The sequence below is a fragment of the Protomyctophum parallelum genome, assembly GCF_964188405.1.
Source record: "Protomyctophum parallelum genome assembly, chromosome: 9".
Lineage (NCBI taxonomy): Eukaryota > Metazoa > Chordata > Actinopteri > Myctophiformes > Myctophidae > Protomyctophum > Protomyctophum parallelum.
In genome coordinates, this window is record NC_139706.1 from 6491920 (window position 1) to 6504236 (window position 12317).

Genomic DNA, 12317 nt, shown 5'->3' on the forward strand with positions numbered 1-12317 from the left:
TAAGTCCTCAGTCGTGTGTTTTCTCCAGCTGAGGAAGGCATTGCAGCTGTTGAGTCAAAAACGAAAAGAAATGCAAGCTTCTCTTTCCAGCACCGGATTTGAGACAACTCAACATAAGAACAAAGCAGAAGAGGACATGAAGAGGTTCAGGGCCACAATGGGTGGTCACACCTTATGTCCTGAAGATATTGACACAGCTGAAAGTGCCATCATTCAGTACTGCCTAATGGACAAGGTTTGTGATGAAATCACTGCTTTAAAAAGAGGAACATCTGGAGCGAGGAAAAGCAGTCACACTCACCAACTTGATCCAGTGCTGAAACAAGGGAACTTTGTCGCAGGAGACGTCGTCATGGTAGCTGACTCAAATGTGCCTCGTGGATCCTGGCTGTTGGGCAAGGTCCTGCAGACCTTTCCTGACAGACATGGACTTGTGCGCTCGGTGAAAGTCTGGACCAAGTACAACATCCTGGAGTGACCGATCACATGAAGACTAAAGACTGAAACCCATTCTCTGCTACTGGGGTTACCAACCCTATTGGATACACACATACATACACGAACATTATGAACTACACGAACATTGAACACTGACGTGGACTATTTATTTGGCTACAATGTTTTGTATTTGTTGAATTGTTATGTTTTCATACAGTAACAATTAGGGGCCGGAGTGTTGTAGCCAATTTGATCATTTTATTCTGTGGTTAATTTGTTGTGAAGTTGCTATGACAACCTGGGCATAGGCGGGTTCAGTCAATCACAGGCACAGCCTACTTGTACTTGTATGTGTCACAGGTGCACGGCAGCAGGGAATTTGGGAAACGTCACAGGGAAGCCACACAGTTTTTCAACCGTGCGTGTTTTGTTAGTTTTTCAGTTATGATTTAATTTGTAGCAACAGTTTATTGTTTAAGTTACAGTTTAAGTACCCGGCTTTTATGTCTTACTTTATCCATCCTGCAAGCAAAATAAAACCTTTTAAATGAACTCAACGAGACGACCTGACGTATTTGACTTTCTTGTCAAATACCTACATAGCTATGGGTTCACACTTATTTCTTTTTTTAAATATTTGATTCTGATCATTCTGATTGTGAAAAGCCAAACCAGTTTTAACGGATATGAAAAGATCACTCGTGTGAAGTGAGGGCCGCTCTCATCATCATATACATCATCACACTCTGGCCAATCACAATTGTCGCCCTCACTTTTGGGTATGGGCACATCCGGGGTCTCTTCCGGCATTTTAGAGTTAGACAGCTGGTGGATGGAAATGAAGCTCCACCCACGCAGCAGATTGCCGCGTCGGCCAGATTCCCGGAAAAGCTTGCCCCAGCAGCATTCTGCCGCGTGGGTGGAGCTTCTTTTCCATCCACCAGCGGTCTAAAAAAAACGGAAATGACGCAAAACACAGCTTCTTCTGTCCGCTCATGGAAGTTCAAGTGTGCCCAGGCTGAGTGTATCCTCACATTCCGTGCTCAGCCAATCAAATCATCGCTATGGGGGTACACACAAACACATGCACAAAGCTGTCCAAAAGGGCATAGACTTGGCTGCCAGCCTGCCACATGTCATTTCTGAAAGCCGGATGTTGCACCCCTCAAAAGAAAATAATCACACCCATGTGAAGTGAGGGGCTCTCTTATCATCGTACATTTATTGTCAATGGCATTTAATGTTTGCGTTAGGACAAGAATCTAAACTATACCTGAATATAGGAGGGGCTAGCGCCCTTCAAAAAAAAACTACTTGCCAGACGCGAGTGGCAGGGATGAACAGAGTAGGTGTACAGCGGTCACAGAGAAGTGTCTGTTCGTTTTAACTGTGAAGTGCGAATGAAATGTAATCTGTGTGGAAGGGGCCTTACTCTCAACAGAGCGACTGAGGTTCACGGTTCGATCCCGGGCAACTCCAGAGTTAGTGTCGAAGTGTCCTTGAGCAAGACTGAAGTTTGAACCCCCAATTGGTCCCGATGTGCAGGTTGGTGCCTTGCATGGTTTCCGCCGCCATCAAATTAATGTGTGTGAATGGAATGCACCATTTATATTTATATACCACAAAGTGAATCAGATTCAGCAAAACAAATTCATAATGAAACCTCCAAATTGGACCCAGAGGTCTGCATATCAGAAGCACAGATCCCATATCATTTGCATAATTTAGGATTTGATGATTGGGTTGCGACATTGGTTTCACAAGCTGGTGTTGCACCATTTCTCGTTACTTACAGTAAGTTACAGGGGAGGCAGCGTGGAGGATGTCGCCTTAGGATTGAATTATGTCAGAGGTAAGTATTACACAGAGATTTGCCGATCTCTTCCTGTGGTCTTAAGTTAAAAAAAAGAAAGAAAAGAAAAGAAAAAGGAATGCACGCTTTTCATTTATTCTACATTTAATATGATGAAAACAAGGCCCTGTACAATCCACCGTAGCAGTGAGTACGATAACAATTATTTTACAATTTGTACACATTAGAACATGGAGCTTTGATCGGTTCAATCCATTCCGAATGTAGCTGGAGAATGAAAAAATAAAATAAAAAAAGGGACAAAAACATGCACTGGGACGAACCCTTTCGCTCAAGTAGAGGAGACATGGTCTGGGTCGTTGATCCAACACTGCTTTATGCCAGAACAGAAAAAAAAACATGATACAACAGTGGTTTTCAACCTTTTTCATATCAAAGCCCATTATTTATCCAGCGTTTGAGCCGTGGACCACCACTGGATGACATTTAACCTTGCAGACCCAAAACGAAATAATATGTTGTCGTTTGTATATTATTTTGTCTACAATAGAGCACCGAAGTCTGACGTCAATATGGGTAGAGGGCGCTAAGTCCACGGGTTCATGTACTTTTTATTTGCATTGTAATCCCCATAGGGGGGGATTTCAGATCGCCTCATATAAGAACTGTGATTGAAAAATAAGCAAATCAACCCAGCCGTTTCACTCATATGGATATGAAGAATCAACTGACTGAGAAAACGCTAATGTTACTGCTGCTGAATTAGTTACATTTTCGCTAGAAACAGACTATGATGGACTGACTGCCATTAACAATACAGAGGCACCTCCACGACAATATCGCGGTTTGTTTATTTTTGGACCAACATTCTTACATGAGGATTTTAAGATGACCCCATGTTATTCTCCATAGAGAAAAACTCCCATGGGGATGAGCGAGTGACGTCCGGACTCCGGTACTCCGGTACTCTATTCCATGCTGTATTGATGTTGGTACCATTAGGAGAGATGACAGGCAAACATTGATCAACATAACAATTATTCTACATTCTCTAATTGTGTGGGCTTCTTGTAAATTAAGTAATGCAGATGTATAAGAATAATTTAACTCTTGGTAGTATAAAATAAAACCAAATGGACCTGTACGGGTTCATTTAGTTTCATGCGATACTCTCAAGCGCTGATAAGGGTCCATTTGGTTACCAACTCTCCCAACATTTAGCTGCATGGGGAGTGGGGACCACCCGGAACCCCCTCAAGGACCACTGGTGGTCCCCGGGACGGACCACTGGTTGAAAACCACTGTGATAGACCAAAAACACCATTTTACAGAGCATTATGTCAGCCCAAACCCATCCACAACAGGAAAGCATGCCGTCAACAAACCCTACCTACCATCATCATCATCATCATGGACCTGGGCCATCCGGACCTCTGGATGTGGCATCACATCATAGCCTGCATGAGATGCACGTGGTTTGTCTTGCCAGATACTAAGGGCTCTAATTTCCTCCATGCTAAACGTCTTATCCCTAAACTTCCTTGCCTTTTTTTTTTTTTTACTATTTTGAAAAACATTTTTGAATAGTTCAATCTACATTGACACGTTGTGAGCTTGTAAGATTGGCCATTTTAACTATTAAAAAAAATCTAAATAGTAAAAAAAGGCAAAGTAGTTTAGGGATGAGGGGTTTACTATTCACTATTTTGTAAAACATTTTTGAACAGTTAAAAAAGCCAATCTACAGGCTCACAAGGTGTCGATGTAAATTGGCTATTTTAACTATTCAAAAATGTTTTTCAAAATAGTAAAAAAAAATAGAAGAGAGGAAAACCAGCAAAGTAGTTTAGGGATAAGGGCTTTAGCATGGACGAAAACAAGAGCCCTAAAACCTTACACACCCCACACCTCCTGTTCCCAAGAACTTACAATAAAACCACTTGAGCCCTATTTTGGGCATGTCATAAATAGGCAAAAAAGAAAAAATCTAATAATTCTCAAAAATAGTCACTCTACAAGTTTACACCGCATCGCGTGGTATGCTTATAGATGTGCCATTTCTCCGCAATTTGTCGTAGGACAAATTATATAGGGCTTTTAGTGGTTAAAACTGCCTAATATAGGAGACCCCATACCTTATTCTTCTTAAAAAACCCCAGGGAGACAAAAAGGCCAACTGTGTATGACAACCTGTATACAGCCATCATGGTGCCACAAAACAACAAACGGAACACATTTACATCAACACTTAAAACCGGGGATCAATTTCAAATATTATCTCGGTCTCCTCGAAGGTGCTCTCGGTCTTATAGTAACATTTTTTTGTCTGGTTTTTGCTCTCTCTTCGTTCACCTCCTAGGATGGAACGCCAAATGAGCTGTAACGCACTCGACACACACTCCGAAGGCAACGTTAGAAACATGAATCTGTAACAAAGCTAGATCCCCGTCCGTTCCAGCTCAACGCGGGCGGAAGAAATCTAACGTCGCTAGAATCCTTCCCCGCCTTTTGAACGCAACTCTCTTTTCTCTCTCTCTCTCTCTCTCTCTCTCTCTTACACGTTTATGGAAGAAAAAGCTTCCCAGTGTATTCCCGGAATCACATGACCATCAAAAGTTCTTTCAAAACGCATTGCAGTCCAAGAAAAGGCTCTCGAGGTTTTTCTCTGGACTTGGTAATCAATGGAATTCAACTCGTCGTTTTTCTTTATGCTACGTAAGTGTATATTTTGCGGTCCTCCGCCGTCCGCGCCAGATATTCCCTCTCAATGAGTCCTTCGATGCGTTTCTTGATGACTACGGGACTGGGGAGGAATCGTGATTTCAGCTGCTGGGTGACCTGGAGAGGAACAGCAAACGGCCATCAGAACCTTTATAGTCACTCTTTTCAGCATTTGTATTACATCGTCTGTCTGTCTGTCGAAACTGTTACTTTTCAGTCTACACTTTTTTTTTTTATTGCAAAAGTAGCAGATCTGCAAACTCGATATGCTACTTTCGATGCTTTCAAAGGTTTCTGCCCAACACCGACAGGACAGGACAGAAGTAACCAGATGAGACGTTTTTAAACTTTAAATCCTTGCAACGTCTCAGGTCAGCACAGGTCAAATATAATGTCTATGTATTTGCCAGAGAATCACTGTTTACTTTTTTATATCCCTTAAAAAACCTGAACTAACCACATGTTTCACACAGATTGTTATGTATTTATTTTTGCTAAATAGTTACTGATGGATAAAAAGGGTCTCGTCTGTTTACAAACTAATGTCCAGTGGTCAAGGTCTCATATTCTCCTGAACTTTGACCCAGGCCGGATTCATAATTGTCACCTTATGCTCCAGATCATCATTTTACTCTTAACCTACTGCCTGTTGTTCTCCTTATCATCTATAATGTCATGTCATTCATATGTTTATGGTCAAAATACGTTTTCATCTGTCCCATTTAAGATCGTGTTGACTCCTTATTCAGTCTCCATGGGGTCTGCCTTCAGCCACAAACGTTCAATACTGTAGGCGCTGTTTTTAATTTGATATGCAGCTGCTGTGTTATCAGTCTAGTTTGACGTTGGCCTAGTAACTTGGTGCAGGGAAAGAAGTTATCTACAGGTTGCCTCGCAACGCTTGCCTAGGCGCTCTCCAGGCTTCAATGGGCATCTCTGTGCGGGACAGAGGACATGAGCGCCATCATCATCTAGGCGTTGGACTAATGAGAGATTGCCAACACTGGTTTTGTCATCTGACATTGCGGACATGAAACATCTCCAGCCAATGAACTTGATATCAACAAATCTGACGTGATCTGCAGTATTTAGCCTGGAACAATACTGTGAAGTTCAGTTCAGTTCAGTTCCGGAGTTCAGCTTCGGTGATTCATTTGGAATCAACAATTGATTATTCTAAATTATGATTGTAAATACTATTATTCTGAACCTGTAGCACATTCTCTATGTAAATTGACTTTATACCGACTAAAATAATTGTTAAACCTTAAGCTCTTTCCGAACTTTATTTCATCCTGCCTCCAATTTTTTTTTAAGGTATGTTTCTAATTTTTGGTACAGTGAAGGTCATTTAAAGGGCTATTCACTCATTTTCAAGGTAAATACAGCACAGTATTTAATTGCTCCCTGCTGGGTTATTTGAAGTTATAGAATTTACAGTATGTCTTTACAAATTATACAGTCCTTTCAAAGCTATCATTATTAAAGATGGATCCTATTTTTTATTATCCATCATTTGGTCGTATTCGAGGCCGGATTCTAAACCCTGCATTTAAGTGTTATCACTGTCAGGGCGACAGAATCAAAGAACCTGCCAGATTTTAATTAGACATTTTTTGTTGCCTCGGTCGACAGTTTTATTTATTTTTAGCCGTGACTGCTTTCCAGACTCCCTCGACGAGAACAACGATACAAGGTAGGAATCGATTTACAGAGAAAATGTGCTGCATAGTATTTTACATCATGGAAATTATTTACGTCTTTAGTAAATAAAAGCAGAATCATATGTGACGGGGCTATCATGGCCACGTCAGATATGACGTCTGTCCCCTCTCCCCTTTTAGCTGCTAGGTGGCTTCATTTTTATTTTATTTATTTTTTTATTTACTCTAGCGCAACATCTGTTCTTTACTAGAGGTTGATTATTAGTTGATTATTAAGATTTATTTTCATTTCTCTCGTTCCCCTCCTTAGCTGAGGTGATTTTTTCTCTGTCCTACTGTTTTGATTTACGCTTTTCTTATCTCCAGTTGTTTTTGTCTCCCATTTCACTCCCGGTAGTGTTAGTGTGTGTGCGTGCCTGCTTCCTTTGGAATGTATGTGTACGTGTGCGTGCGTGCGTGCGTGCTAACTTTGTAATGTATTTCAGATGCAGTCTTAGTGTGCGTGCGTGTGTGTGTGCGTGCATGTTTCTCCCTCCCAGTCTTAGTGCACGTGTGTGTGTGTGTATGCCCTGCTGTATCTGAGGTGATGTGTGGGTTTAAATTGTTGAGTACCTAGTATTGTCAAACCAAATTGTTTGTTGTTTTAACATTCAACATTATTAATACTTTTATGTTGTGCTAACGAATGGTCACTATTCTATATCCTATATCATACTTACGTTTTCAGGACAGGTACCATGTCCTATACCTAGTTTTGCTATACCTCTCTCCTAACTTCATACTATGAGTGGCAGAGCTTTGTGCTTCAGTTAGCTGCTGGGGTACACTGCTTGGGCCACCTCTTATTCTGTCCATTATATTTTCTGCTCTCCGGAACAGTAGAGGATTAACAGGATACTTACTTTATCATGACCATGACCATTCATTATTCAACAGAGTAAACTCTTAAGTTATTCTCCCTTTAGAATGTTTACCCCTTAAAGGATCATTTCACCATTTTCCAAAGTGAACAGGTCATACTGTTCTTTGATATCTCTCTCTCTATCTCTCTCTTTGACGGCCCTCCCTCTATCTTGAATATGACATGCGCCGTCTGAGATGTTTGTGAGAATGGTTTATCATTATTATTGTTTTAATACATTCTCCTCTCTTTTAACTATAGGAGGGAGATTTATTATAGAGCCCACTTTCATTTTTTATTTTAACATTTTCATACCGGCATTTATTCATCTTTTAGGATGTTTCTATTTCTTTTTTCCTGACTTTCCGGCTATAGGCAACTAATGCCTATAAGAGCCATTTAAGGATACGATGTCTTTGACATACCAGTCGCGCTGGGGGATTGAGTTTTGAGGCTCGCCATCTCTTCACTCCCGTATGCCTTGCTGATTTGTGAACTATAGAGACTTGTGTGAAATAGCCTTCTTAAAGTCCAGTGTTTACAGGGCGGAACAGATTACAAACTACACGTGAGTGTTTTTGTACTAAGTGTCGGGCTGTTCACTGTGGTAATGGATTGGTTGAATATCTCCTGTCTATATAGACCGATTCCGTAGCGGGTCTCATGGTCGCAGCCTACGCATTTCCTGTAGGCGGACTCGACATAGCTGCGGGAGTAAAACCCTCACCAGGCGCACCTCTTCCACTACAGTGAACGGCAGAGTGACTGATGTTAGTTTGCCTCAAACTTTACTACTTTACCTGCTTTTTTACTAACACTAACATTACAAAGATGCCCAGAACATCGCGATGAACCTGTGTAGTTTATGGCTGCTCCAACAGTAGTGGCAACATAAAAAATAAAAAAAACGGAATGTCAAAATATCCACCGTGGTGGCTGAGACCAGAGCCATTGAGTAATGGTTGAGACAAAGCAGTGAAGGGTCCTGAAAGATACATAATTTCAGTCTTACCCAATACCCAATCTTTCTGTTTTATGAACACAAGGCTGCTGTATTTTATACCTCATACTAAGCATTTAAAGTATGAGGTATAAAGTACAGCAGCCTTGTGTTAATAAAACAGAAATATTTGGTATTGGGTAACACTTGCGTTATGTATCTTTCACTGCTTTGTCTCAACCATTACTCAATGGCTCTGGTGTCCACCACCGCGGTGGATATTAGACATTCAGTTTTTTTTTTTTTTTTTTTATGTTGCCACTACTGTTGGAGCAGCCATAAACTACACAGGTTCATCTCGATGTTCTGGGCATCTTTGTAATGTTAGTGTTAGTAAAAAAGCAGGTAAAGGAGTAAAGTTTGAGGCAAACTAATATCAGTCACTCTGCCGTTCACTGTAGTGGAAGAGGTGCGCCTGTTGAGGGTTTTACCCCCGCAGCTACGTCGAGTCCGCCTACAGGAAATACGTAGGCTGCGACCATGAGACCCGCTACGGAATCGGTCTATCTATATAGTTTACAGAGAGGCCTAACCTGTCACGCGGATTCGTGAACTTTTGCCACGCAGGTGTGCCATTTCAGTGCAATGAGCCATAAAGTGCTATGTTCCCTGCTAGAAACCATCTATTTTGAGCCATAAAGTGCTATGGGCAAGTTTATCGAGAAGTTTTTTGAGGGTTGTCTGATTTCCTCTGTGAGGAATACCTTTTTATGACTTTTGTGAATGTCAAATTATAACCGGTGCAAATATTAGTTTAAATTTATCATTTAGTAGTCATTTTTTTGCCCCTATTTAACTTGTCTCACCAATGTGTTACAGTGTTCCTATATGGAATTCTGCGTGCCGAGCTACACAGTAAACCCTCAAGTATTGTATTTTCATTTTTATACACCCAGTTACATTATTTTCGGATATTTTTCCCTGTATTATTCTGATATTTGTTTTCGTTATGGTTACAGGATTGACCACTATCACTGGTGTGGACGGAAAGGGCGGAGGTTTCAGAGGATCGAGGTGAGTGATATGCTGGTCATAAATCGCTCTGCTTTGTTCTCTCTGAGCCTCGGCCTTAACACTAGGAAGTCTGAGCAGCCGTTCTGACCGAATTTGAGATTTCAACGTTTATTTTCTTAGCCCATGGAGTCCAGAGAAAGTTCCCCTTGCATGACTTTGTCTAAATATTCGATTGAAATCATCTGTTTTTTTCCCATTTGAAACGTTTTGTAAATATGATTTTAGGCATATATCTCTTACTCAGTCTGGCTATAATCGGCACAATCGACCGCCGTCCCCCTTTCTCCCCCACTCGTCTGTCACCTCCGACAGCTGGAGACGGCATTGTTCAAGCCTGCATTCCATGTCCAACGAATTAAATCATATACGTTTGGCTGGTTAATTAACTTGGAATTTGTTTATTATTTTGATAAGGTAATAGGAATATGAATACAATGATTATTATCATTGTTATTATTATTATTATTATTGAATGCTCGGTTAGACTCGACCGACATTTACTTTCCATGAAGCGAGAATGCTTGCCGATGCGCGATACAAAATAAAAAGTGTTTGAAATAATTCCAACCAGAAAGACCTCCCGAACCTCTAAATGTTTTCAGTCAAAAGAACAGTTCTTTCTGCAAGCGACGTGGAACTGATCTGCAAGTCTGCCTGCACGCAAGGCAATTTTTTTCCCCCTCCTCCTCCCTCTCTCAAATGCTGCTGCTGTTGCTAGTGTGCAAGGCTTACATCCGGTCTAAAGCCCACCCACTGTATGCGCCGATTTCCATACACAATACATACACGATCCGTATCCTCCCCTCACCGGATGTTGAATTAACAGTACTAACGGCCGTATTTGAAAAGACGTTCCAATCTTTTACACAATAAACCGATTTCCCGACATTTCCTTTTCACTTGATACCGTTTCGTAGATAGTGCCTACACAACCGATCTATATACCAAATGAAAGCCCAAATGTCATTTTACATGGTATTTTGAGTTTTTTTAAATGAGCAAAAAATGAGCGAGTTATGATTTAAAGAAAAGAGGGGTGGAGGGAAAAAGAAGAACACACAACTACACACAACACAGCTAACTAGGCGATTATTTGGCACAATCAATCAAATATAAATTAATTACATCGATAACACGCGTAGCCTATAATGTTTCCCCCTCTATATAAAAATGACAACTTTATATATATTTATATAACTTTTTCGTTTGCATGGCCGGTTTGACCCGACGCAATTCTTTGGCACAATCAATCAAATATAATAGTAGGCTACTAAGCCCGTTTTCAGCTAAATGCGGAAATGTCCAGGCTAAATAACTTATCGACGGGAGTCGTGTTAATATTTATTTACTCGTCATTGTCATGTTCACTCCAAATAAACAAGTATTATGCACTTATGATGCGGAGAGCCATCTTATAAAATATTTGGGTTGCGACATTGAGGCGGCAGAAAACAGCCCGGTCACGTGGTTCATGTACTTGCAAGTTGGGACAAAGAAATGCGATGTTTTTTATTAATTAAACAACATAACGTGGCTAATAATTGTTTATTTGGAATGTACTTTGGCTGGTAATTTAGGTAAATATAACGCGACTCACTTGTATAAGTAATTTACCGCGGACATGCCGCATTTACAATACATTGGCTTTTAATGTTGTTAGCTTATAATATTAGCAAATGTAAGCTAACACACAAGAAAAGACGTGATCTTGGCTCTTTTGGAAGGAAAAAAAGAACAACAAAAGGCAGCAACGCGACACTCTTCCATGGCTATGTTGCAATATATGCCAATATAATCCGTGAAGTGTACATTTTCATTGGGTGTATAATAATATTTATAAGAGAGGGAAGAAAAAAAAGAAAAGTGCGTGCGTGTAGGCAACAATGACGTCTCCAGCTGAAGAGGTGTGAACGAGTGGTGCGGGGGAGAAAGGGGGAGAGCGGTCGATTAAGCCGGAATAGTCAGACTGAGTAGTAGTGAAATTTTTTCAGACTTCCTAGTGTTAACTAGTTCCCAGTGATAGTGAGTACTGGAAACCTTTAGGGTTATTTTTATTTTTATTGAATTACCCCGATTAATTTTTTTGGCATCAACCACACATACTCGTTCAGTTGTTTTTGTGTCCCCTCACCCATTGTCTTTTCATTTTCAGATTTTCTTTTATTTGTTTTGATGTTTTGAGAACACTTGCTTCTTTGTTATATAAACAGCTATCTTATCACTATCTCTCCCAGCTTTGGGCGCATTCCATTCGGGAACGCAGCCTGCCCAAATTCAAGGTTAAAGTTAGTCCATTCAGGACACTCAAGGTTAAGTTTATACCATTTTTGACACTCTCAGTTTTAGGGTGTTTTTCCATTTGTTACCTTGTCTCCTGTCTACTGTCTCCTCCACTGTTAAAGTAATTTGTTATTACTGTTATTGATTTGATATTAACATTGGGTCTTGGCCAAAGTATTTCTTTCTCCTTTCTATTTCTCTCTGATATTCATATCACAGGTCAGTAGTCAAAGAAGTCAGAACCCCACATCTGCTGCAGGCATTCCATTGCCATTATCCCATAGTTAAGTTACCATTCTGAATTCAATAATTATTCCACATATATCCCAGTTCATATCTCCAAAACATGTTTTAATTCTTTCCCTTTCATTCTCTGTTCATCCATTCTCCAGGAACTGGTGTATGCCTTCCCATTAGGACCGACGAGGCCTAAGGAAGTATTGAATTGAGGGAATGAGGAATACCATCTCATGTGAGTTTTGTCTA

At 40.6% G+C, this 12317-nt stretch overlaps 1 protein-coding gene across 1 annotated transcript in view; it reads right to left on the minus strand.

The window, feature by feature from the left end:
- Positions 1 to 2377: 2377 nt before the first annotated feature.
- Positions 2378 to 12317, minus strand: part of LOC310864259 (cullin-3-like) — a 42229-nt gene continuing 32289 nt past the window's right edge. Inside the window, exon 16 of the mRNA XM_083772880.1 lies at positions 2378 to 5089. Coding sequence (XP_083629006.1) covers positions 4958 to 5089 — 132 coding nt within the window. The 3' untranslated portion in view covers positions 2378 to 4957. The remainder of the gene's footprint in view (positions 5090 to 12317) is intronic.